Here is a 26420-nt window from a genome sequence, read left to right as displayed (position 1 = left end):
TATTACTCATATAGACTGTTTAGAGGAAAGACTGTTTTAATTGGACACTTACGCCAGCACGTTTTATTGTTTTATCATAAGCCAGCAGCTGTGCTATATTTTTATTATTATTTTAATATTTTATTTGCCCAATCTACCTTGTCAATAAATTAGTTTACACATAGTTCCACCTCTGCCTCTTGTGTGTGGTGTGTGACCCGGGGATTTTACTCAATCAGTACAACCTTGTGACACGTCCACTTGGACACATGTGGCTCCACCTCCCGAATTAACTCGCCTATAATATAATATATAATATGTATATAAAGCCACCTTGCTTTAGCCTCAGTAGAAGCCCTGAGAAAATCTACCTCCCTCTCTCCATTGCGGGTTTAGGATTTAGGATTTAGGATTTAGGATAGCGCATCCTGCCCTTAAAGGCAATGGCACCTGGCACACTGATTGGTTTAACTGGCGTAACGCCCAAAACACGCCTATACATAATATAGCGGGTAGCGGAGGTGTTTTGCTGATAGCGGGAGGTGCACAAGATAGCAATTTTACGGGGGAACGCCTCTTCCTAAATCCTAAATCCGCAAATAGCGGGTTTAGGGAGTCTGGCGCAAGATAGGGCCCGTAGACTCTACATTTCTAGGGTTTCAGTCCCTGAAGAGACATAAACATCGGCCACGCCTCGGAAATGACAGACTTGAGGTTTTGGGGAGTGGGATGGACAGTGGGGAGTTGACTTCAGATGGAAAATGGAGAGAGATACCAGAAATTCACAAAATTATGCTCTTTAATCCTAATTATATACATGAAAACTGGACAGACGTCTAATGATGAACTTCTTGACAAGTAGAAAACACAATTGCATCATTTCACGATGACAGCTGTGAAAGATTTTCTTTATTTCTTTATTGTGTTGATCTCAACTTCCTGGTCACCCTATGGTTGTTAGCCTTCCATGATGTATACTTGTGGAGGATGATTGCAGGGGAGCAGAGAGAGGGACACAGGAGAGGCTCTCTGACGCTGCTCTTCATCCAAAGTGATCAGATAAGACTGTGCGTTATTGTCAGAATCCAAAATATGTCATGAATTACAAGCAAACAAAGAATCACATTTTCTTTTTTTGTCAGGAGGCAAAGCAGTGAAAACTGTAATGGCAAAGGTAAAAATGCATTATGATGACCTCCACTGGAGTTCTGGGGAAGGTACATGCACTTGGTTAAGGCTGGGGCTATAGCTGAGTGAGGGCTTATATCAAAACTCTTACGCGTCCAATCACAGCACATGGGCGTATCTTGCCCAGAACTCCAGTGGGATTCATAATAACATGGTATATGCACATTGAGATCTTGATGATAAACTACCACAGTTAACTGAAGGCCTGTACAGACCTCCATTAGGCCAGACACACACCCTACAGCAGGGTTCCCCAACCCAGTCCTCAAGGACCCCCAGTCCTGCAGGTTTTGGTTTCAGCTCTGCTCTTGCACACCTGACCCAATTAAGGCCCACACGTCTTTCTTCACGCCCTGTTCAGATAGATCTGCTTCAACCAATCAGCATGGAGCCCTTAAATGGATCAGGTGTGAAAGAGCAGAGCTGAAACAAAAACCTGCAGGACAGGCAGTCCTTGAGGACTGGGTTGGGGAACCCTGCCCTACAGTATCACAGCTGATTTCAGTCTCCCAAAAGTCCCATAAAGTCAAGACCAGAGTAAAAACAGCAGGTTTTTGCTTGCATAGTGTGAGAAGGTCACGGTGATGTCTTGATCTCCCGGTGCATTCTGGGACCGTCTGGAATGACAGATGATTTTCAAGTGTGTTGTAATTTTTGTTGCTCTTGTAGTGTGTGAGATAACAATGAGCTGATATCGTAATATATATTATACAACAGGAGTCTTCCTTTGGGGAGTATGGCTGACCAAAACCTGGGGTATGTTGTATACAAATGACTACTTTCAGTCTGAGGATGGCTCTCACAGCAAAGGGACAATAAGTCACTAAAGTTGACAGGGTTCATCTTCTGGGGAGCACAAATGTGTTCACCTTGGAGTAAACTAACAGACTGGCTGACTGACTGACACTGCCATCATGCCAAAATAATTTAATAAGCTAACTTGAATTGTTACTCATAGGAACCAAACCGCCAGACATGCAAGAGAGAAAATGGTATCAACCTTCTTAATTCTGCGTAAGTAGGAAAAGGGGTACCGAGCCTAAAACATGGCAATAGTCCTTTAAATTGTAAATCATTGTTGTGTGGAATTTAAGGGGGAGTTTTTTTCTTGCCCCTATGAGGATTAAGTCAGGGGGTGTTGTTTGGTGTTAACGTGTGGGCATGTAAAGCCCTTTGAGACTGTAAACAATGATACTGGGCTTTAAATAAACCTGAACTTGAGCCTGAACTTGAACACCCCGAAATTGTTTATTTAATGAAGTTTAGCAAAAGGATGATGATAATCTTAAATGACTGAAAAATATATTGAATCTAATAGTGGGTGTATGCTCCTATCACTTAGCCTATGTATCACTTATGTAGTTTTCACAAAGATTCTGGCATTTCACCAATGTTTTCTTATTTGAGATCATTTTACCCAGCCAAGACCCCGCCCTTGAATGAAAGGGCTTCACACATTAGGCCACTTTTAGCTCTGAGAATATTGTGATGTCAGGAGGTAAATCAGAAAACCACTGACAGGTGCTCTGATTTACATCAAATGTGTTTGGTATTGACTGTTTCAGTGAGATTTTAAAAACAATAAAAACAAACACTATCTTAAAACAGCACTACCACAGCCCAAATTCAAAAGCTCAACACAGCACAGCCTTAAAACCTGCGTCGGTGTTGAGTCCACAGTCCCTGGAACCTCCCACGTCAAAGAGATAATTGATAACACAACAGAAATCCAAACATCCGCCCTTACCATCAGGCAAGCAGAGCATGGTGAAAATGACACAGAGCGAGTGAGGCTGGCAACTCACATACTGTACTTGCATGCACGTGCATAAATACTGGAAAATCAGAAACCAAAAAGGTGTTCACTCTGGAACCACATGAAGAGCTTTATGAAGCCCTGCTCCTGGGCTGCTTGACCCTGGACCATCTTCTTCCTGCTTGCTTCTCAACACCCTTCAGAATACTGCAAATCTACATTCTTTCCAAAACATGTTCTACCATTTACTCCACTTCTTTTACCATTATGATGCATTTCATGCATTTTTTCCCCCTGATCACTTTAAGACACTGTAAAAAAGTTAAGCAACATGCTCTAACTCATCCTGATCAATTGTGTCATCTTAGCATTAGCATTTGTCCTTGTATTTCATGTATCTGGCCGCTGCTCTAGTCAAGTCAAACATCCCACGCAGAGTAAAGGGCAGGCTAGTGTTGCAGAACCCACCAGATTGTAACACTGTCTGTTCCATTATTATGGTCTTACTATTATGATGTTTTGGCAGGTCTTGACCTGCTATATTATTCTGAAATGCAGATAACATGTTGTGGATGTGAATAACTTTACTATGTTTCACCACCATGAAAAAATTATGTGACAATAGCATGGACATGCTGTTTTCATGTGCTTGTTAAAGGCACACTGTATCTGTTCCATTTTGGCACAATTACACATGCTGTTATGTTATGTTAATTAGCTCCATACTGCATGAAATGAAATGACACAACCTAAAAATATTTAAAGGGATAGTTTAACCAATTCAAAAAATGTGATATTATGTCATTTACCTCCTAGCTGTTATGTACGACAACAGTGGTGCTATCGTCCTCTCAATGAGACCCACTGAGGTAGAAGTGTCAAGTTACAAGTGTCTCTTTCTGAAACTGAAATGCACATATGTGTGCACATCGATAAAGTTCAGCCCACTTTCAGGAGGTTAGCCCCTTGATTCCACCAGGCCTGAGTATGTTGTGTTCTGGCTGTGATAACGCAGCCACTGGGGGGTCACGGCAACTCTAGACAATGTCTGTGATTCCTCCAGAGTAGAGTTTTGGGAGATGAGGCAGTCATCAAAGAAATAAGATTTAAACCAAGAGAGTGCCAGGCCACGAATACCAATAAAGTCTTGCAGGGGCTTTAACAGCATGGTATGATCGCCTGTGTCAAATGTGCCATTCAGATCAAGTAGGGTTTGTTAATGATTTGGTAATGAGGATGATGTTAATGATTTTTGAGTAGCAAACAGTTTTGGCTGTGGAGAGTGTGCGTTTGTATTTTTTCAGACTATGCAAAGCGAGATGGAAACCTCATGTTTTGTGGCACACCAGTCATGTTTTAATATTCTACATGCCTGCATCAGCACAGTATCATTTCTGAATCAAGGGATTGAGGTTGTATGCCTGTTTTTTGTAATTAATGGTGCAACCATATCTAATGCATTACAGAAGGTAGAATTTACATCGTACGTCAAAGTCCCTGTAGAAGTAGAAGACTGGTGCTTAAGTGGGCCGCTTGACAGTGGGAATGTATACAGGTGTATAAATGTGAGGAGAAGTGTCAAAACAAGCTCATATGTCCAGTCAGCTTTTCCTGGATGATCTCAAACATGACCAACTAAATTTAAAATGTAGCCCAGGGTGGCTTTGATTACAGGAAAGCATACAAATTGGATAGATGTATCAAGTCTGCTGTGTAAATGATTGACTTGAATTTAGTGTGTACAGAGTTTGTATTTATTGTGGGTGAGGCTTAATGCAGCACAGCCTATTTAACGGAGACTGGCTCTGAGGCACACATCAGACAGTCATGGGTCATCCTGGGATTCAGACATGGCCGTGGATGCTATGTGCCCTCCTAAGTTGGGTGCATGTGGGTCAAGCGAGTTCAGGACCGTAAGCCCGCCAGTATTCTTCCAATGCTATTGTAGCTGTGATCTGCATTAAGGATAGTGTACAGTAACAATCCTTGCATAAGTTTTGCATACTGATGTTTCTGTGTTTACAGGCATTACATGGTAGTCATTCCTTCAGTTCTTGAAGCTGGAGCTGACACCCAATTCTGCGCAAGTCTCCTGCAGCCCAATGAAACTTTGCTCATGACTGTCACTCTGACCTCGCAAGCAGAAAACAGAACCCTGCTCACGGAGGAAGCTGACACAGATGTTCACACCTGTGTTAAATTTAAGGTCACTTCTGCACATAGATCTTGTTTAGTTGTCTTTGTACATTTTTTTCCTCCCAAATTGTTCTTTGAACACGTGAAACCTCAATAGCTGTCCAGGATGTGAAATACACCATTGCTTGGTGAACCTCAACTACACATTTATCCCCACCATCATGGATTATCCTCCTTAAATTAAAAATGTTGCAGGTTTTACAGTAATTGTGAATGTTTATGTTGACTGGTGTCTGTAAAATCTTTTGTTTCACAGGTTCCTATGGTGCAGAATGAAGAGGTGCGGAATTTGGAGGTAGAGGTTCATGGCAAGATGTTTCATTCAAAAGAAATGAAGAAGGTCATGATCAGAGCCTATAGACCCATGACCTTTATCCAGACGGATAAACCAATATACCTCCCAGGACAAACAGGTAACTGCGTGTTTTACTTCAGTCTCTGCTCGTATACTCGTACTCGTACTCATACTCGTCGTCTGCTGCTTATCCTCAAAGTATTCTCTGCTCGTATACTGCTTGTAATATGCAGAATGCCACAGGCTCAGAAAAACATACATACAAAGTACATAGTGTCCCTCTATTCTACCCCATGCATGCTGGGATAGGCTCCAGCCCCAACCCTCAACTAGTGTACGTGGGGTAAAGAAAAGAAATAAAATGACTGGTATATAGTGTTGCTATAGTACAGAGGAGATACTCATAGATCTTGATCAAATAGTTTTTGTTTGACAAAGTATTGATCTAAAATTGGTGTAATTCAAGACAGAGACAAACTGAGAAATCATTAAAGATCCATGGGTCACTGTTCTCTCTTACCCTAGTTTTATTTCATTCTTAAGTTGGATAGTAATGGTGTCAGATCTGAGCAGACAGAAGTGTGTACTTTGGTTGGCTTATTGTGCTTTAATAAAATACATTATTGTGTCAGATCTCTAAAAAACCTCATGTAATCTCTTTGCAGTCCACTTCAGAGTAGTTTCAGTGGACACCAAGTTCAGACCTGCCAATCAGTTGGTGAGTGTTGGAATTGTCCCTCCTATTTTTTAGACCCCATTTAAAGACCATACTATGAGCATGCATGATGACGGATCAATTTTTTAAATTGCGCCTAGATGAGGTTCACACTAGCCAGTATTCTAAAATTGAACCAAAGTTACATAATCAGGCTAAATCTACAGTGGTGTGCCCTTTAGCCTCAGTCATGAGTTTCATCAGTAAGGACAAATAACTCTGTTGACACTCTGTCAGTTTTACAATCAGGGCTACTCTAAGTAAACCTGCTGAGTTGAAGGTCCTAAAACAGTTAAATATCTAGATATTTCACAGTTTTGTTTTGTTTTTCTGAAAATTTAATTTACAGTTGGAAATATTCCTGTGACTGTAATGTTTCAGACTGAAAAATACAGTTAGGCCCACAAGTGTTTGGACAGTGACACAATATTTATAATTTTGCCCTTGCATACCACCACAGTGGATTTGAAATGGAGTAATCAAGACATGATTGAAGTGCAGACTTTCAGCTTTAATTTAAGGGGTTGAACAAAAATATGGCATTAATTGTTTAGGAATTACAGCCAGTTTTATACATTGTCACCCCATTTTCAGAGGCTCAAAAGTAATGGGACAACTATACATAACATGCATAACTATAATTATAAGGATTATATTCAATATTTGGAGGAAAATCCTTTGCAGTGTATGTCTGCCTGAAGTCTGGAACCCATGGACATCACCAGTGTTCTCCCTTGAGACGCTCTGCCAAGCCTTCACTGCAGCTGCCTTCAGTTGCTGCTGGTTTGTGGGTCTTCAGGCTCAACTCAACCCGACTCAACTCAACTTTATTTATAAAGCCCTTTAAAACAACCACAGCTGCAACAAAGTGCTGTACAAAAATAGGCAATAACAGGAAAATAAATATTAAAATAATTTTTTATTGTTTTTAATGTTTCTAAAACAATTTAAAAACAATAAAACAATTTAAACACAATAAAACAATTAAAAACAAATAAAACAAACCATAAAACACTAAAATAGAAGCAGAGTCTCATGTGGGGTTGAAAGCCAAGAAATAAAAATGGGTTTTAAGACAAGTTTTAAAAACGGACAGTGAGGAGGCCTGTCTAATGTGGAGGGGTAGCTTGTTCCACAGTTTCGGAGCGGCGACTGAAAAAGCTCTGTCCCCTCTGAGCTTCCGTTTTGACCTCGGTACCTCCAGGAGCAGCAGGTCAGCTGACCTTAGGCACCAAGCGGGAGTGTAGGGGTGAAGAAGCTCAGAGAGGTAAGGAGGGGCCTGGCCATTTAAGGATTTAAAAACAAATAAAAGTCACAAAGGCCACTGGGACCAAACACCATTACTTCTGTCTTTTTCTCATTAAAATTTAAGAAGTTTAGGGCCATCCAGGCTTTGATGTCTTCAAGACATGCCAGAAGTGGTGTGAGTGAGAAGGCATTTTTCTTTTTAAGTGGCACATATATCTGACTGTGGTCAGCATAAAAGTGGAAAGAGATGCCATGCCTTCTCAGGATGGATCCCAGGGGTAATAAATACAGGGAGAAAAGCACGGGCTCTAAAATCAACCCCTGTGGCACCCCATATGGCAGAGGAGCAGAGCTGGATTCCGAGTCACCAAGGCTCACACTCATACTTCTGTCGGCCAGAGAGGACTTGAACCACTCCAGTGCAGTACCACAGATGCCCACTAGGTGGCGTAACCGAGCCACTAGAGTGTTGTGGTCCACAGTGTCAAAAGCTGCTGTTAAGTCAGATTGAAAGACCTCCAGGACATTATGTTCATTAAATACGATTTTAGTTGAGCGTGGACAACTTTTTCTAAGATTTTAGAAATAAAAGGCAGCTTAGAGATGGGCCTGAAATTCGCCAGCATGCTGCCATCAAGGCCAGGTTTTTTAAGTAGGGGCTGGACCACTGCATTTTTAAAACTCAGGGGAACAACACCAGAGGCCAGATTACTGTTGATAATAGCCAAAACCGACTGCCCTATACTGGGGAAAACTTTTTTTCAGGAAACCAGGAGGGACCACGTCACAGGGAGAGCCTGAAGGCTTAATATGGCCAATTAGATCTTCTAAAAATAATAAAGACACTGGCTCAAACTCCTCAAAAGCTGCAGAACAAGGAACAGGGACAGAGGGGTCAGAAGCAGGAGCTGGGATGAGAGCCCTTGCAGTAGCAACCTTATCAATAAAAAAGTACAGGAAGCTATTGCAAGTTTCAGGAGATGCCTCCAAGCTGACAGGCTATGGGGCATTTAGAACAGTGTCAGTGGTTTTGAATAATACACGAGGATTATGACAATTTGACTCAATGATGTTTGCCAGGTATTTTCTTTTAGATTCTTTAACCGTGTCCTGGTAGCAGCGCCAACAGTCCTTGAGGATTTGGAAGGAAACCTGCAGCTTGTCCTTCTTCCGCCTTCGCTCAGCTTTGCGGCACTCCCGTCTAGCTGCACGAGTTGTCTCATCAAACCAGGGCTCAGATTTAGACTTGGGCTGCACAGTTTTTATTGGAGCCACAGAGTCCAGTGTGGTTCAGCAGGAGGAGTTAAACCAGGAGCTGAGCTCCTCTGTGTTAGCAGAGGCAGGACGGACGCAGAGCTGATTAAAAGTCACAGAGAACTGACCAGCAGTTAAAGAGTTAAAAATCCGACGACTCAGAACAGAGGCGCCAGATTTAACATCAGCACAGGAGAAAGCGGCTTCAAACACAACAGGCATATGATCAGAAATCACATCGTCACAGATCTCCAAGTTAGACACAGATAAACCGTAAGAGAGGACGAAGTCTAATGTGTGCCCATGTTCATGTGTGGGGCCAGACACACACTGCACCAAATTAAAAGAGTCAATAAGGCTTAAAAAGTCCTTCACCAACAGCTTATCAGGACAACACACATGAATATTAAAATCCCCAAGGAAAATGGCACGATCATACTTTGGCATGATTTCAGCCAGGAAACCAGAAAAGTCCATCAGAAAGTCCGTATTGTATTTGGGGGGTCGGTATATGACAGCACACAGCACCGGGTCGGTGCGACCCACCTCAAATAAAGTCACTTCAAAGCTGGAAAGTGGGGATAAAACGGTGCACTGCTTACATTTGAAAACGTTTTTATAAACCACCGCCGTCCCTCCTCCACGACCCGACTTCCGTGGGGAGTTAAAATAGAAATCAGAGGAACAGAGGAAATCCAGGGCACAGAAGCTAAAGAAATCCCTCAGGAGGAAAGTTTTGTTCGCCAGATCTGGCGTTCACCAAGCCAATCCTGCAGGGGCCTGGGGCCCGTAGTCCAGTGGATCGGTAAGCCCAGGGTAACGTCCTCAGGAGCTGATGGTCCACCCTGTGTTGAGAGACCCGGGGAGGGCAGAGGCGGCGGGGCTGGAGTCCCTCAAATAAGCCGGCGACGGGCACCAGGCAGGCGTTGATTGGGTCGAGGAAGCGTCGGGGCACAGTGTGAGGATATAATAGTCCATATCCTGTTCGGGAAATGGACGAAGAGCGTGTAAGCCAGAGCTTCAGCTTCACCAGCCAACCACCGCGAATGCCACGGCAACGGGGATGCTTCCGGTGAGAAGGTAGGGCCGAGGCCCGGCACAGGTGAGGCGGAATCCCTGCCAAGTACGGGGGCAACGTATTTCCACCATCGTGATTAAGATCAGTGAGATTCACGATTCTCTGCCGGAGAAGTAAAAGAGACTGGCGATCATACACCAGCAGAGACTCGATTTGTTTGGTGCCAGTGGTTAAAAATAATAAAACACTAAGCATTGCAGGAGCAGCAGACGGCCAGCCACACACACTGGCGCCATCTTGCCTTCAGTTTGGTCTACAGCAAGTGAAAAGCAGCTCAGCTGGGTTTAGGTCTGGGGACTGACTTGGCCATTGAAGAATATTCCACTTCTTTGCATTCAGTAACTCTTGGGTTGCTTTTGCATTGTGTTTTCGGTCATTGTCCATCTGCACTGTGAAGTGCCATCCTATCAGTTTCATGGCATTTGGCTGAATCTGAGCAGAGTATAGCCCTATAAACATCAGAATCCATCCTGCTACTTCCATCAGCAGTCACATCATCAGTAAACAATAGTGACCCGGGTCCATTGGCAGCCATACATCCCCATGTTATAACACTGCCTCCACCATGCTGGACAGATGATGTGCTCTGCTTTGGGTCATGAGCTGTTCCTTTCATTTTCCACATTTTTCTCTTCCCATCATTCTGGTACAAGTTAATCTTTGTTTCATCCGTACAAAGAACATTCTTTCAGAATTGGGCAGCCAGAATTGGGCAGCCAGACATTTTTAGATGTCTTTTGTAAAGTCTAATCTGGAAATATTATAAGAAATTGTAATACGTGAACACACATTCAGAAAAAACAACTTCTCATTATGAAGGTCTCATGTATTTTTGTTTGTTTTGTTTCTCCCCTTGCAGTACAAAATCATTGAAATTAAGGTAAGGCTCTCTATGTTAAATGTGAAAATATACTCACCATAAATGTATTGGATTGTGATGAGTGGTTTCCAAGTTTGCACAGAGTAGGTTGTAATGTGGGAGTAGTTTGTCCTCTTAATTTCTCTGTTGTATAAGTAACTGATATAGTTAGTCTCCCAATCATTTTAATACAATTTAAATAAAGCGTAGGATCCAAGCTTTCTTTTGCACTGCTTTAGCAAACAGAATCTCTTTCACCTTCAGAGTCATCAAGTGCATTTTAATCCTCTTGGAGTGAAATGAACGCTTTTTAACAGCCTTTACAAACTCTCTACTTGACAATGAATTAATTCAGGGCTCTTTGACATGTCTGTGTTTTTCAACAACAGTTTAGCCATTTAGGTTCCAATAGACGTTTAACAGGAGGTCTACCAAAGTTTACCCTCTTCCAGTATCAGTGCATGCTCTCTCTGCCCCTTCTTGACAGGACCCTTACAGAAACCGGATTGGACAGTGGCTGAACACCTCATCCGATGGTAAAATAGTGCAGCTCTCTTATTCCTTGATCTCTGAGGCCCCTGAGGGAGACTACCAAGTTATTGTTTCGATTGCTGAAGAAAAAATACATCATAGTTTCATGGTTGAGGAATATGGTAAGTTATGCTTTTTTTTTTTTTTTTTTTTTTTATTATTATTTATTTATTTACCTTCCATAATGTGTTGTTATGTATTAGTAAATGAGGAATACTAAAAATCATGTTTTTGTTTCCAGTTTTGCCCAAATTTGGTGTAAAGGTCCAGGCACCTGAAGAAATAAGCATTGTGCAGGAGGAAATCCAAGCTGAAATATGTGGAAAGTAAGTATTTTTAAGTAAGTGAGTAATTATTCTGAATGTAAAAGTAAATTAATCTGCAGTTGACATGTTGTTTACAAATATATATTGAGATTTTTATTTTTATTTTTACCTTTTTATCAGGTATACATATGGACTGCCTGTGCCAGCCAAAGCTCATATTGAGGTGGTCCGGCCTGTTCGTTATCAAGGTTCGATTCTGATTTCTACCCCTAAAGAACCAGAGGCAGCCTATGAAATAAGTGTCCCTTACTATGAAGAGACAAAACAGGTAGAGTTCTGGTAGCCATCTGTGTTTTCTCCCTGTTGAAAATGCATCCAGGCCTGACATATAAACAAATATCTATGTATATGTATGTCAAATGTATGGACTAGAATAGACACTAAGAGCATGCAGTCCCCCTCCACTCAAGGGAGAGTTTTTCCTGTGTCTGTGTCCCCTAAAATGACAATGACTATAATGGCTTGTGTCTTTGCAAAGTTTGAGGCCTATTTGCATATTCATAAATTTGCACATTTTTAATGAGGGCAAGGTGAAGAGTTACATTTAAGCAACTAAGAGATGTTTTTTCATGGAAAAACTATAATACTGATAGAGATGATTCTTAGGCATTCTTAGGGAAATAACTGACGGCGGACTGTAGAGTTACAGCCATTACCACTGATTGTGCTCCAAAGTTCTGAAACTTTTTGAGATTGAGACTATTGCTCCCCCACCCCCCCACCCATACATTTTAGACAGAGAAGACTGGCTGTGCTACTTTTACCTTCAACATGTCAGCTTTCACAAAACTTGACCAAAAGGTGCTGACAGATAGACTGTACCTTTATGCCAAAGTGGAAGAGGAGGGGACAGGCAAGTGTTCACATATTGTATATCAAACATTTTCAAATATAGTGGGGCGGCTTAGCTCAGTATATCACAACAATCGTTCATTTTGTGATAAAAGCACCAAATTTGGTAGATGTGTTGGTGGATATATTTCAAACAAATCTGGATATTGGGCCATCACAAAATCGCCCCCTAGTGGCCATAGCAGGCATTTGATTTGTTAAAATGAATAAAAATATTAAAATGATTCATTAAAATATTTTAAAAATGTAAATACACATTAAATTAAGAAAAAATACAGTTATACACACTCAGTTTCTCTAACACTTTCTGCCGCACCACCACAACCACCACTGCAAGCCAGCTAGCCAACAAGGTAGCTAGCATATGCTTCCTGTGACAAGCAGTGCAGTGGACAGTCCATCAAGGTAGTGTAACAGAGTTAAAAATGCACTGTATTTACAGTTATTTTGGTTGTGAATTTTATCTTATTTACATGTTTTTATTTATTGTTATTTATTGTTATTCTATTTTGGTGAACATTTTATTTTGAAAATTGCCCTTTTTGTCCCTCCTGACATGCCGTACTTTCCGCCGATGTTGGTTGGGCCCATAGATATCTATAATAAAGGCTAGATGTCTTTCGGCGGAGTCTGTAACGTCATCACCGGGCGGCCATCTTACCACAGGCAAGCTCTCTGGCAGAATCTATGGTAACAGACGGAAGGTGAGCGATCTGCACAAACATAAATACTCTTATCTCGCTGAAATCTTGACGGATTTACAAACGGTTTGGTTTCTTACAAACGTTATTAACGTGGCTACAATTCTGAATGTTTGACCAGAAGTGTAACATAATTATTAATCAAGTGCAGTATTATAACTACACCTCTGACGTTTATAAAAAAAACCACACCGTTTGAAAATCGGTAGAAAATTGAGCAAGTTATGGTTGTTAAAAAGTACATGCACCACTACCACACAACGTTATGGGTGAGCGAGCTGACTGTGGCAAGATGGCCGCCATGTGCGGACGTGCGACTCCATTGGCCAGCAGCGGCCACGAGACATCTAGCCTTTATTATAGATATCTATGGTTGGGCCTTCCTCTCTCCCTCTCACTTTGCCGTCGGGCTGTGATGAGGGTGAGTCCGGAGCAGAAGGGACCACAAGCTGACGGGAGTGGATGACGGAGGCACGCGGCGGCAGATTTCAATTGTTTGTATCAACAAATTAAACGAGAGACAAACTGAGATCTTTTGTCAATCGGTCGGTGCACACAGGTACCCTTTGGTTGTTTCACCAGAAGCCAGCCCATGACTGGGGAGGGTGAAGGGAAATGGAAGGGTGGAGGGGAGTGGAAAGTGGTGGAAAGCAGAAGGAAAAAGAGAGGGCGTAAAGCAACTCAAGAGTCTGAAGTATCAGCTGATAGTGACATAGACATGCAGGCAAAGAGCAGAAAGGTCGATGTCGGTAACGACGAGGAGGGATTTAAAGTGATGTTTAAGACAGAGCTGCCAACTTCTCGAAAAACCTTGGAGTGAGATTTTGTTGGGGGTGACCAAAATTTTGCCACGCACGCAGCCACACAAGTTGGTGGCTCAAACGTCAGGGAATTGGAATTAATTCTGGCGTTGTACCCATGTTGTGCCCTGCATTCTGGTGGTTTGTGCGCCCCTAAGCCATTGACAGGGGCGGCCTACTGGAGATGGACAACATTGGTTACATTCTGTGAAGCAAAGACATTCATCCAGAAAACTATTGTTGTGCCTCAATGAGTCTATGTACCACAATATAGCCTTATTAATAGACCTATATTTAAGATTTGACCAAGGTAGGTTGATTGACATTTTGATTACAAATGTATTCAACTAATTCTTAACTGAAACCTAACCTATATTGTTAATAACTGTATTCTTAAGAGCACTTAATGATTTATGTTCAGGAAAAAATGACACAAGATTAGTTATGGAGGAATATTTTTCATTATTCAAAGCCTCCCACCACACATTCCGTCAAACAAAAAAGTGCAACAAAACAGTAGTCTTTTTAAGCAATACAAAATCAAAACATGACAAAAATACCTAAAAATGAGGAATCAAGAAGAGATAGATAGATAGATAGATATACTTTATTGATCCCAACCAGGGAAATTCTGGTGTTCCAGCAGCAACAGTAGAAACATACAATAAAGTTAACTAAAAAAAGAATAAAGGCTAAAAATATACAATAGAGACTATAAAGACTAAAGAAGCTGATCATTTTTTAAAATCTGTGGCCAAGGTTGTACTGGCCTGTGGCCTTCTTGGAGGCCTTGATGACCTCTGAGGGGGGCTCCCATCTAAAACAGGGCTCCAGGTTAGCCATCTTGATGGCCATTATTGATGACAGGGTGCCATCCAAAGCCAGGCTATTTCTGGTTCTCGTTTTGTTAAGTCCCACAACTGAAAACACCCTCTCAGCATCTGCATTTGAATGGGGCAACACCAGGACCAGCTTGGCAACGGCAGCAAGCCTTTCAAATTCTTTGGCTCCTGTCATCTATGGAAAATGAAGCAAGAACAAAATGGAAATACATACCATATTTTTTATTGATTAATACTGTAATACTATGGCCCAAGCTAATAGAATAATCTCAAAAATAAAACACCCCACATCTGAACAAATCATGGTGAAACACAAAGAAATTGCAGAAGCATTTGTAGATTATTATAAAAATTTATATGACAATTCTGAGGCTATTCTCAGCGAAAGTGTAACACAAACCTTCCTTAAAAAAATAAATTTACCAACCCTTTCAAAAGAAGAGGCATCTGAAATGATCTGGCCAATCTCTACACAGGAAATACTAGACACTATAAAATCTCTTAAAAATAACAAATCGCCCAGGACGGATGGGTTTACCTTATGTTTCCGTGTTGCCATTCCAGCCCAGAAGCTTTCCATCTCAGTTTCGTCGTGAAGGGAGGTCATTGGCATGGTCTGATAATTTAGAAACTCCTCACCCAGGTGGTCATGCTCCTCTGGCCCATGGTATGGGAGTAGATGGGGAAACCTATTTATGAAAGTAGAGTTACAGGTTGTTAAGTTATAGGTATATTGTCATCAACCAGCAGCAGTTCATACACATCTTTGAGGAAAAGCCATATAAGAATAACTTGTGCAGTTTAGGAGTGAACATACCTCATCATAAAACCTATTTTAGCCAAGATGATAGACAATAATTAAAGAAAAAACTAACCTTTCAACAAAGTACAGGACATCTTCAATGCTGCTTTCAGCCCTCTGCCGTACGTCAACAAATTTTGCATGTTTGATCAGTGGCTCTTCAAGTGGCAGCTTCTTAAGTGCATAGTCCACAGCACTTGTTAGGAAACTCAACACAGCTTCATGGAATGAATCCACCTGCTGTGGTGTGATGTCACCCTCATCGAGAAATCTGTTAAGTTTAGCCCTGGTTGTGAACCCAATGTTCAACTTTTTTCCTGCACAAATACAGCATATCAAGTTTACATAAATGGTTTAACATACTAATGCAGCAATATCAGCTTGACACATAGGGCAAGAAATTCAACCAGAAGCTCACTGTTGGACTACCACAAAGCTTAGGTTTCTACTCATGAAATGGCAAAAGGCTAGGTACAAGGCTAAATATCACATTTTATCTATCACATATCATAGTGTATGATCATAATAGTCAAACACTAACCTGGCAGATGGTTTGCCTTCTCTTTGTAGGCAATTTCACAAGGCTCCTCATGGCCTTGCAGAGCTGCTGGAACCATGAATTTGGAACACAGCTTGCGTACGAATTTCACCATCTATGACAGACATTTACAAAAACAGTATTAGATCCCTACAGATATCAGCAAGAAACAAAGAATGGAAAAAAAACAGCAAGATCCAAACCAACCTCATCATGTAACAAATATATTGCTGACTGCTCTCTCTGGAGAAGCAAGTTGAAATTAGTGAAGGTTGGTACGGTGGCTTGGTAGAACAGCAGGTACACTTCTGTCATGGGGTCAGTAAATGCCTGCATAAGCCTCTTGAATCTGGCCTGATTTTCATCTTGAATCAATCAATATATAATACAAAACAGGAGGTTATCAATAAGTATGTGACTAACAATCCATGTAGTTGCTGCATAATGAAATTGAAAATTGATGACCATACTAGCAGACTTGAAGTAGCTGGCCAGAGGTTCATAAAGCCTCAGGATTCTGGTCACACAACGTTCAAGGCTTAGCCAACGAACTGAGATGTGCAGGAGGACCTCCATGTACTCTGCTTCATGCAGCTCACAAAACTCTGTTTCAAACATTTAATTCCATATCATATCTTTTCTAAAGCTCTGCATTTCAAAATTACACTTAATAGTATCAAACATGCATACCTGTCAGGTATCCCTTCCGATTTGTGCTACCTTTGAACCAGTAACCGATGTCCACTAACATGTCCTCCAAATCAAAACCAGACACCTGCAATGCATTAATCAAATCATAACACATTCAGTCAATACATGTAATTAGGATACAAATATGAAGTTACATGAGAGTTAAATCAGGCCTTAACTCACTTTAAAAAATGCCCCTCCTGCAGCTTTGGCGGTGTTATGTGCCACATGACAAGGACAACCATGAATATAGGTGTTGGGGTGTTTCTTGAGGACCCTAGAGGCAATGGAATTGCGTGATCCCATGTTCACAGCTGCATTGTCAACTGAGAGACCAACGCAGTTCTCCCAAGGGATACCATACTCCTCTAAGGTCGAGTTAATTTTGGCGAAGATCTCTCTTGCGGTCCCACACATCTTCCCACTTGTTGTGCACATGCTTAAAAACTGGTGGACAACTTTGCTTCCCATGAAGACCCGCACAGTAAGTGGGTTCATCTTTTGCACCCCTATAGTGACGAGTTAGAATTATACAAATGTACATGTTGTTCGATGTTTACACAAAGCAAATGTTTTACAGAAGAGATAAATAGTTTGGGAAATACCTGTGTCATTTGACCCATCTGTAACAAGAGTATACGGGCCGTTTTTGAGCTCCTTCACAAGCTCTTGGGTGAAATAAGGTGCGAGCGCTTCATTAGTAATGCAGGATGACTTAGTCCTGGCACACCTGTAGTCCTGCGCTGTCTTCGAATCTCCAAAACAGTCTTTTAGGAGAGGCCCCAGGTGGTCCGCAAAGGCTAGAGGAACGTTATGAACTACCAACCCAGCTGTCATTTGACCTCAGCCCTTCTTGTCTGTAAGAAATTAAAATGATTAATCCTCCCAAGAGACCATAGTTTATTTCAAATGGACACCTGTGATAATAGGGCACAGGTAAAAAAAACACATTCAGCAACTAAGATCTCAAATTAAGAAAATTGGACTGTACTACACTGAAACACAAACCACAAATTAGTCAAAACTATCAACCATGACTTTACCGTGAGCAACTAGAACACAAAACTCTTGACTGAACCTTGACAGGACTATTACACATATCCTACCTTAACCTCTTGTGCAGACATCCCTCCAACAGAGGAAATGGGCACTGCATATTGGGATATTGTGGCTGTGGACTGGAGAGCCTGTTGCTTTTCTTGGTGGCCTTTACTTTTTATGTGGCGCACGACATCTGTCACACCCTGGTGGCAACATGAGTTTTCAATACGGCAGACTGCACACCAGTAGTGCGTGTTGAGGCTCCCTCTGGTAATAAATGGCCATGTAGAGGTCCACTCATTTTTGAAATGGGTTCTATATGTTGCTGCTCCAGCCAGAGCACGACTCTTCTGGCCCTGCTGTTGGACTGGGGGAGTCTCTTCTGTCTGTCCCTCTGTGTCTTCTTCCATCTGCACTGTTGGTTGTTCTATTTGTCCTGTCTGTTGCTCCTCTGCATGTGCTTCTATTGGTCCTGTGTGTTGCTCCTCTACTTGTTTGTCAGTCTGTGCTGTCTGCTGCTCTCTCTGTCCTGTGTGTTGCTCCTCTGTCTGTTGTCCTGTTGTTTCTATCATTTGTTCTGACTGTTCCGTCAGTGTGTTTGTCTGTCTTTTCTGACTTGGCTGGTCCTTTAAATAATATAATAGATCTCGCTTTTGTCCTGGGCCTGGCAAAGGTCTTTTACGAGACATCTTTGCAACCTTAAAGAATTCGAATGGTCATGTTGGTTTAATAACTCTACTCGCAGTTACAAAAACATGCCTACTTCTATTGCACAAATGTCCTGTTTTTATGTTAAATTCTTTGGAATACATCTTACTTGTTCAACGTGCTGTTTGGAAAAGTCAGAATGAGTCCTCTTCTTTGGCCTGTTAATAAAAAGATAAATGCTATGTGAGTAGCCTAAATAAACAATGCTATGAGCTGATGTTTTGAGCATGCAGTGTACCACAAGGTTAACAAGTTGGGGTCCTTTTCACGAAGCAGGTTCAACCAACTCCGAGTCTTACCCCTAACTCTGAGTTGATCTACTCTGAGATAGGCAACTCTGAGTTTTGGGTTCCAGAACAGCTGATTTGAGTTAGTTTTATCAACTCGGAGTAGTTTCACCTGGAGTTAAGCGTGTGCGCCACAGATGTAAAAAGACAGCGTCAGTGGAGCCCCGATTTGGTGATTCACCATGGCAACGGGGAAGCGTCGGGCTGTGTTTTTCACCCCAGTTGAATTGGAAACCTTAATGCATTCATACAGCGAGTTTGAACATTTTTTTAAGAAGTGCAACATCACTGCAGGGGCAAAGGAGAGGGAGACGGCGTGAGAGAACATTGCTGCTCGGGTCAATGCGTAAGTTTAAATGTAGTCTGTTGCAATCACAATAATATTACAGGGGAAAACTGCTTGAATGGTAGCCTATTAATTTATTTCATTTGCAATCCCGCGGGGGAGGAGCGCACTTGGCAGCAGCTTAAGATGAAATATAAAAACATTGTTCTTATAACCATCTCGCCAGTCTGCGCTGGGTGCTGCGCAGACTGGCGCTGACTGGGCGCCGACTACGGCGACTGAAGTCTAGTGTCCCACAGCTCTGCATGCAGAGAGACGGCCACGGTGATGCTTTCCTCCATTTTTGCTGTGCCTTTCTGCCAAAATCCGCCTATTCCAATATTCTCTCCTATTGGACGCGCCGAGGTGGGCACAGCGACCAAGTTAAAAAATTTTCAGCTTGGGCTCTGGCGCACATACACAATGAATGATCTCGGCGTCGAGCGCGCGATATGTGAAAGGCCCTTTACCCCTCTTTCTCTGCTTTGAGTTACCTCCCTTTGGGAAACAGAAAACTCAGAGTTTCCCTCATTTCAGGGCTAACAGACTCAGAGTTTTCACTAAACCTGCTTTGGGAAACGGACCCGCGCTCACTTGCTGCTTGTTATGACAGCTGAGTTTACATTCACCCACACAAATCAAGTTCACACGCGCAAACACAAACGAATAATTTCTTTCAAGATTTACAGTTTAAGAGAGAGTACTTAATTGGACGATATGTCATTCATTGTAACATACCTAGTCTCTGCTCAGATTGAAGATGAACATGTTCTTTGACGATTCTCTTCTGCAGTTTCTCCCGCGGTTGTCTCTCGTTGTATTTCTTCTTCTGTCTCTGACTCGCTGCAGCAAATATGGTTACAGTGGCGCTCCTCAGCGCCATCTACCGTCGGGGAGTTTGAAAAGGAGCGAAAGTCTCGGCCCAAGTCGGATTTTTTTTTTTTTTTTTTTTTTTTGGCGTGAGAGATTGGATGTGTGGCGTGAGTGCGTGTGAAAACGGGCAAAATCGTGTGTCACACGGCGAAAGCGTGAGAGTTGGCAGCTCTGTATTTGTTATGTTGATGTAATGTAATGCCATATTATTGCACGCACTTTGCCGTCAGGCTGTGATGAGGGAGTGGATGTGTGGAGAAAGAAGGGGCCCAGGAGTAAAATTTGTTTTATTATTGCCTCCTGCAGGAAGCCTAGTAAAATTGCAGTGAACCAACCCAATGAGTCGTCTGTCTGTTCCTGACTAAGTCTGTTACAGTAGTCCTAAACATTTTATTTCAACTGTAATAATTATGAATAAAATATGTTAGTTTTTGGATGTATACATTTCGAACATCATAGATAAAGGCTAAAGAGAAAAAGAATTATTGTGGGGAACAGTGGAGAGGTAAATTTTCAAGCTTGCAAAACTAGGTTAAGCTAGGTAGTTAGCTTGGAACATGTAGCTAGCTTGGAATGTAGCAAGTATGTAGCAAAGCTGTAGCAAAGCTGAGTGTGGGAGAGTAAGACTGAAAAATTATGTATTGTAGAATGTAGACATTTCAACAAAATTACATTTTGATAGATAGTAGGGGTGTAAGAAAACACCCAATGGGAAGAAATTACTCAAAAATCCCCTCATTCAATGGGGCGGAATTGTGCAATTTTTGCAACCCAGTTTACCCAGATTACAGGAATTACTCCAAAATCCCCATCGAATGGAAACGGGTTTCTATTGGCTGTCCTCTGGGGGCCCCTGCACACCACCTGCGCATGCGCGAGCCCCGAAGCGAGAGCCTTAAGAAAAATGGCGGACATTCCTTTTATTCTCAGTGGAAAATGCAATATTTTAAGATAGCTTATGCATTCAAATGCGTTTTGATAACATTTCTAGCGGGAAATGTGCATTTTATTTCCAAAATCTTCATTCAGTTAATGTATATGATGTTTACTTTGTTAGTTATTACGAAGATTCTTTCAGGTTTCTATCGTTGCTATGGCTGTTGCTATGGACGCTGCTACCACTATCGCTGATGTAGGTTCCGCAGTGTTGCCAACTCCTCAGTAAGGAAAGTAGCTATTGGCTGTCCTAAAAGTCGCTAGAAGTCGCCAAATGATGTCATCGCCTAATTTGCATAATTGGCAATTTGCACGTGATTGTCATGGACGCTGCAGGAGAGGAATAACATCGTAGGAGAGACAAAAAGTGAGTAAAAAACATCCTAAATATGTTTTAGAACTACAAATTTACGGGAAGGGCGGGACCAACGGCGGCTTTGCACATGCGCGATTCATCTGCTGCCTGGCCGCGGAGTGGTGGGTCTCCTCTCTGCTCCTCTCCTGACTGCAGCTGCCTGCAACTGCTGCGCGCGGCTCGAGGCTGTGACCACCTGTGAGGACTTTGGGGCGGGGGAGGGACTCGCAGCAGCACCTACTGCTCGCTGAGAACAGGAACTGCAGAGGAACGATACGTGCTTTTATGTCAGTTTCCAAAATACCAGAAGTCTCCAGTAACACCAGGAAAAGTCGCTAGATTTGTCGCTAGTCGCTTTGGGGAGTTGGAAAGTCGCCAGATTTAGCGAGAAAGTCGCCAAGTTGGCAACACTGAGCTTCCACTCGGAAGTATTGTCCTCACTGTCACCGTGGAAATCTGGGGAGGGAGGCGTGGGGTTAACCTGCTCTCACAGAAATCCGTGAAATGAGCATGACCTCCTAATAACGCATTGCGTGCTCCTGAAAGCAAGAAACTTAATTTACTTTCATTATGCTTTTTTTAGAACTTAAATGTCTCCTTTACCCATGTGGTTCTTTTTTATTTCTTCATTTTATCACTCCATCACTGTCAACACACCTCAGGACAGGATTTTGCCCTTGTAGAATTTTTAAAATACAAGATTCGTAGACTGTGAAGGGAATGTGAGAGCCTATTAAAGTTTATGTTCTGTTCTGTATATTGTAATGAAGCTTTTTCCCACTTTAAAATGTCTCTAATGCCATGCCAAATAACCACTGGCAGCCAGTTTTGAAAATGGTTGCCACAGTCATCAGAATAAAAATTTGCAGTGGCCAAATATCCAGACTCAGTCACAATATATTCAGCAATGAGTGTACCAAAAGGGTGCTTTTATCACAAAATGAACGATAGTTGAGCTTAGTGCTGGGCGGTATACCGGTTCATACCGAATACCGGCGTTATTTTTTTTATGATATGAATGTTACAGATACCCCAATACCGGTGTGTGAGTGTGTGTGTAACGTTGGGAACAGCACGCGGAACATAGCGCCGTGGGACATCGTTGGAGGGGAACTGTTTTTGCAGTTGCACTCACTAAACAGTGGGGACTCGAAAATGAAGCTGAAGAACTTTACCAAAAAGAGGAGCTGTGTCGGCTGTTCTGAAGTTCTTCGGCTTCAAAAAAACCGTCTGGCAAAAGCAAAGAAACTTTCCAGGCTACTGCAGCGCACTGACATAGATTGTGTAACAAAGCGAAGAGTTGCCACTCGGCTCTATTTTCACTGGCTAACAGCAGCACACTGGCTTAGCTTGTCTATTCAGAGAAGAGGTATCACTTCGGCTTATTTTTCAATCTATGTTATCACATGCATACTACTGCTCATTCATGGTAGCTGAATTGTTAGGTCTATTTGATAAGTAATTCACATTTTTAAAATATATAATAATAATATTTAAAATATTGTTAAATCAGTCAATCAGTCTGCATATAATGCAAGTGGCCTTAAATTTGCATAATAAAAGGTTCTGTATTTTGACTGCAACTGTCATGCATTCTGATTCCTTCACTTTATTAGAACTCACGAGTGCCACCTCTTTGCATCATTTTGTGTTGCCATGTAAACCTGTATTAATACTAGAATGGACAACTTGGACATTAATGTCCAGTTGTCTGGATATTAATGTCCAGTATTCATTTCTCATGACAGTAAATAGGTCATTCTAAGTTAATTTACTGCAGTAAATCTTCTCTAATCATTAGAAAATGTGGTTAACACCCAGTCGTGCATGAAAATGAAAATACCGTCATATACTGTGAAACTGATATAATTTTGAAAAATACCGTGATATACATTTTGTCATACCGACCCAGCACTAGTTGAGCTATGCCGCCTCACTAATAGACAATGTCTTATTTAAAGATTTGATATTTGCAGTGTTGTAACATGATTGCTTTTCTTGCAGGTATTACATATGCACATAAACGGCTAAGAATAGAACTTTCTTATATCGTTGGAAAACTATCCTTTATTGACACCCCCAAGCGATATGAACAAGGATCAGTTGTGGAAGGAAAAGTGAGTGCAAAATATGGTCTTTATGTCTTCAGTGCAATTCTTTGAACTTGGTCCAAATGCCAGTAATGAACCATTTACATTGCTAATACATCTTCATGTTTCCATTAGGTTAAAGCGGTTTACTTCAATGAAACCCCCATTCCTGACTATTCAGTCTACCTGTTTGAGGGTAACAGGTGGTCAGAACGTCACTTACAAAACCTCACGACTGACAGAAATGGTGTTGCCTCTTTCTCACTGAATACATCTGACTTCAGAGGGGACATCACACTACGAGTAAGTAAAACATCAAAACTGCATCTGTTTGCTCAGCATTAGTAGTCACATCATTGATCCAAAGTGGTTTCTAATTATTCTGCAATGGGCCATATTTTCTACCATAATAGAGGATGGCCTTGTTGGAGGTCTTCAGCTGTCGGCAATCTTGACTGAGAACAGCTGAAACTCCACCAGGTGATTTCACTGATTAGTTCCTACTCTCTGCTTTAAGGTGAGGTAATCAGTGAAATCACCTGGTGGAGTTTTTGGTTGGAATGAAAACCTGCAGCCTCTTGGCCCTCCATGCACCAGTTTGACACCCCTGCTGTGGAGCGCATGTATGAGCATTTCTATACAGGAGCAACAACTGCTGTCTTAGTTACTCATGTTTCTTCAATGAAAGAAATGGATCTCATCAGCTGCTTAACATGGGTATCAAACGATATGGACGGGTCAAAATTACACAGAAGGAAGAGACTCAGTATTCTGTATGATCATGGGGGCAAACTTATCTGGAGCAACAATCAAAACCTTTGTCTTATCAGTAGGGATGAGCGAGTACACCACTATCTGTATCTGTATCTGTTTAACCATCTACATTATCTGTATCCGTATCCGTACTCGGAGTGGGCGGGGCCGAAAACGGAAGTTGGTGGGGCTTAGCCCGGAAATTGGCTGAGTTTGACCAGAAATGGTGGGGCTTAACCGGTAGGTTATTTTAAGCCTGAAATTGATACGGGTTGATCAGAAGTTGCTATATTTATTGTTTATTGGAAAACTATTTACAGAACAGCCTCAGAAGCTTCAGATCAATGTTTTTGATCACAATAGTAAACAAACTATTAACAGAACAAGCTTTTTACAAACACAGAACATGAATATTCTTAAGTGCATCAATGAATTACAAACACTGCAGTAGGCAATTATGAGGGTACTACAGAGAGAGTGTGTATATATATATATATTGATAGATATAGATATATTATATAGATATATAGATATATAGCTTAATTTGTAATATTTATACTACTACTATATTTATTTTTTATGAACTACAGTGAGAAAGTGTCAGGACTCTCAGTGCATGCAGCCAAAATAAAATCAAAATAATAATATACTTTGGTTGTTGTTGAGCTAATGTATGTGTGTGAGTGGTGTGTGTGTGTTAAGACTGTGACTCTGCACCACGTCCGGTATGAGCAAAGTTTTCCAACTTACTTTATATCAGAAACCAGCCGGTAAGAGGGAGCAGACAGTAAAAAAAAAAAAAAAAAAAAAAAAGCGCTGTGTCAACAGTGAGAGACGTGACGCAGACGCATGCAGCCCCAACCCCTAAGCCTTAACCATAACTGTTACCAACCCAGTTTAGCAGAAACTCTACTATCAGGGATTACAGACTGAGGGAAGATGCGAGCTGAAAAACACAGACTGCTACTGAAGAGAGACGCGACGTGAGCTGAGTGACAGCAGAGGTTGTCAATGTGTGTGTGTGTGTGAGCGCGCACCGCTGTACTGTGTTGTGTAGGGGAGGGACGCTGTGTGTGACTGGCCTATCACACAACGGTGGACACAGTCAGCTACCTAATGAAGATTTTCATTCTATCACGAGCACGGATATTGACTCATATTACTCAGATTATAGTCGTACTCGGCACAAAGTGCTATATCCGTACCAGATACTCGTTCAGCCAAGTATCTGGCTCATCCCTACTTATCAGCATTGCGCTGTTAAGAGTTTTCTGACATCCAGTCCTTAATGACATCGAGACAGTCAAGGAGAATGGATAACCTATAAGTCTCACTCGGTTTGAATGTGAAATAGAATTGAAAGTCATCTGCATATGAATGGTAAGCAGTATTAAAGCTATTTATATATCCCAAGAGCATTAAATATATGAAGAACAGTAAGCACCCCAAAACTGAGCCCTGTGGAACACCACAAGACAGAAGATAGGCATCAGACACAAAGGGCCCTATCTTGTGCCACCCGCTATCCGCTGCCACTACCCGCTACCCGCAAATTGCGGATTTAGGAGCTTCCGCTATCCCTAAACGGTATCTTGCGCCACCCGCTACCCGCTATCCGTTATGCCGACTCCGTCATTTGCGCCTGGAGGTGTGTCCGTGGGCGTGTTTCATGCGCTATCCCTAAAGTTGCTATCTTGCGCACACACTTTAGCGGGTGGTCCTGACCACCCGCTATCCGCTATCCCTAAAGTTTGGGCTGTTACGAGAGCGCGCCCAGGCGGCTTCAATGCACGCCCCGACGGAGCCTTGCCACGCACACGGTCGGACTGATACCGGGACGCCGCCGGAATGGACTGAGTATATTACTCATATAGACTGTTTAGAGGAAAGACTGTTTTAACTGGACACTTACGCCAGCACGTTTTATTGTTTTATCATAAGCCAGCAGCTGTGCTATATTTTTATTTTTAATATTTTATTTGCACAATCTACCTCGTCAATAAATTAGTTTACACATAGTTCCACCTCTGCCTCTTGTGTGTCTGTGGTGTGGCCCGGGGATTTTACTCAATCAGTACAACCTTGTGACACGTCCACTTGGACACATGTGGCTCCACCTCCCGAATTAACTCGCCTATAATATAATATATAATATGTATATATATATATATATAAAGCCAACTTGCTTTAGCCTCAGTAGAAGCCCTGAGAAAATCTACCTCCCTGTCTCCATCGCGGTTTTAGGATTTAGGATTTAGGATAGCGCATCCTGCCCTTAAAGGCAATGGCACCTGGTACACTGATTGGTTTAACTGGCGTAACGCCCAAAACACGCCTATGCATAATATAGCGGGTAGCGCAGGTGTTTTGCGGATAGCGGGAGGTGCACAAGATAGCAACTT

At 42.0% G+C, this 26420-nt stretch overlaps 1 protein-coding gene across 1 annotated transcript in view; it reads left to right on the top strand.

Moving 5' to 3' along the window:
- Positions 1 to 4750: 4750 nt before the first annotated feature.
- The window catches only part of LOC115370361 (alpha-2-macroglobulin-like), a 61564-nt gene continuing 39894 nt past the window's right edge, over positions 4751 to 26420 (top strand). The window contains exons 1-11 of the mRNA XM_030067354.1: positions 4751 to 4836; positions 4949 to 5129; positions 5376 to 5532; positions 6080 to 6132; positions 10569 to 10589; positions 11056 to 11221; positions 11341 to 11425; positions 11546 to 11693; positions 12161 to 12278; positions 23180 to 23292; positions 23401 to 23588. Coding sequence (XP_029923214.1) covers positions 4751 to 4836; positions 4949 to 5129; positions 5376 to 5532; positions 6080 to 6132; positions 10569 to 10589; positions 11056 to 11221; positions 11341 to 11425; positions 11546 to 11693; positions 12161 to 12278; positions 23180 to 23292; positions 23401 to 23588 — 1316 coding nt within the window. The remainder of the gene's footprint in view (positions 4837 to 4948; positions 5130 to 5375; positions 5533 to 6079; positions 6133 to 10568; positions 10590 to 11055; positions 11222 to 11340; positions 11426 to 11545; positions 11694 to 12160; positions 12279 to 23179; positions 23293 to 23400; positions 23589 to 26420) is intronic.

The sequence above is a fragment of the Myripristis murdjan genome, chromosome 13, assembly GCF_902150065.1.
Source record: "Myripristis murdjan chromosome 13, fMyrMur1.1, whole genome shotgun sequence".
Classification (NCBI taxonomy): Eukaryota; Metazoa; Chordata; class Actinopteri; order Holocentriformes; family Holocentridae; genus Myripristis; species Myripristis murdjan.
This window is presented reverse-complemented; position numbering and strand designations above follow the sequence as displayed.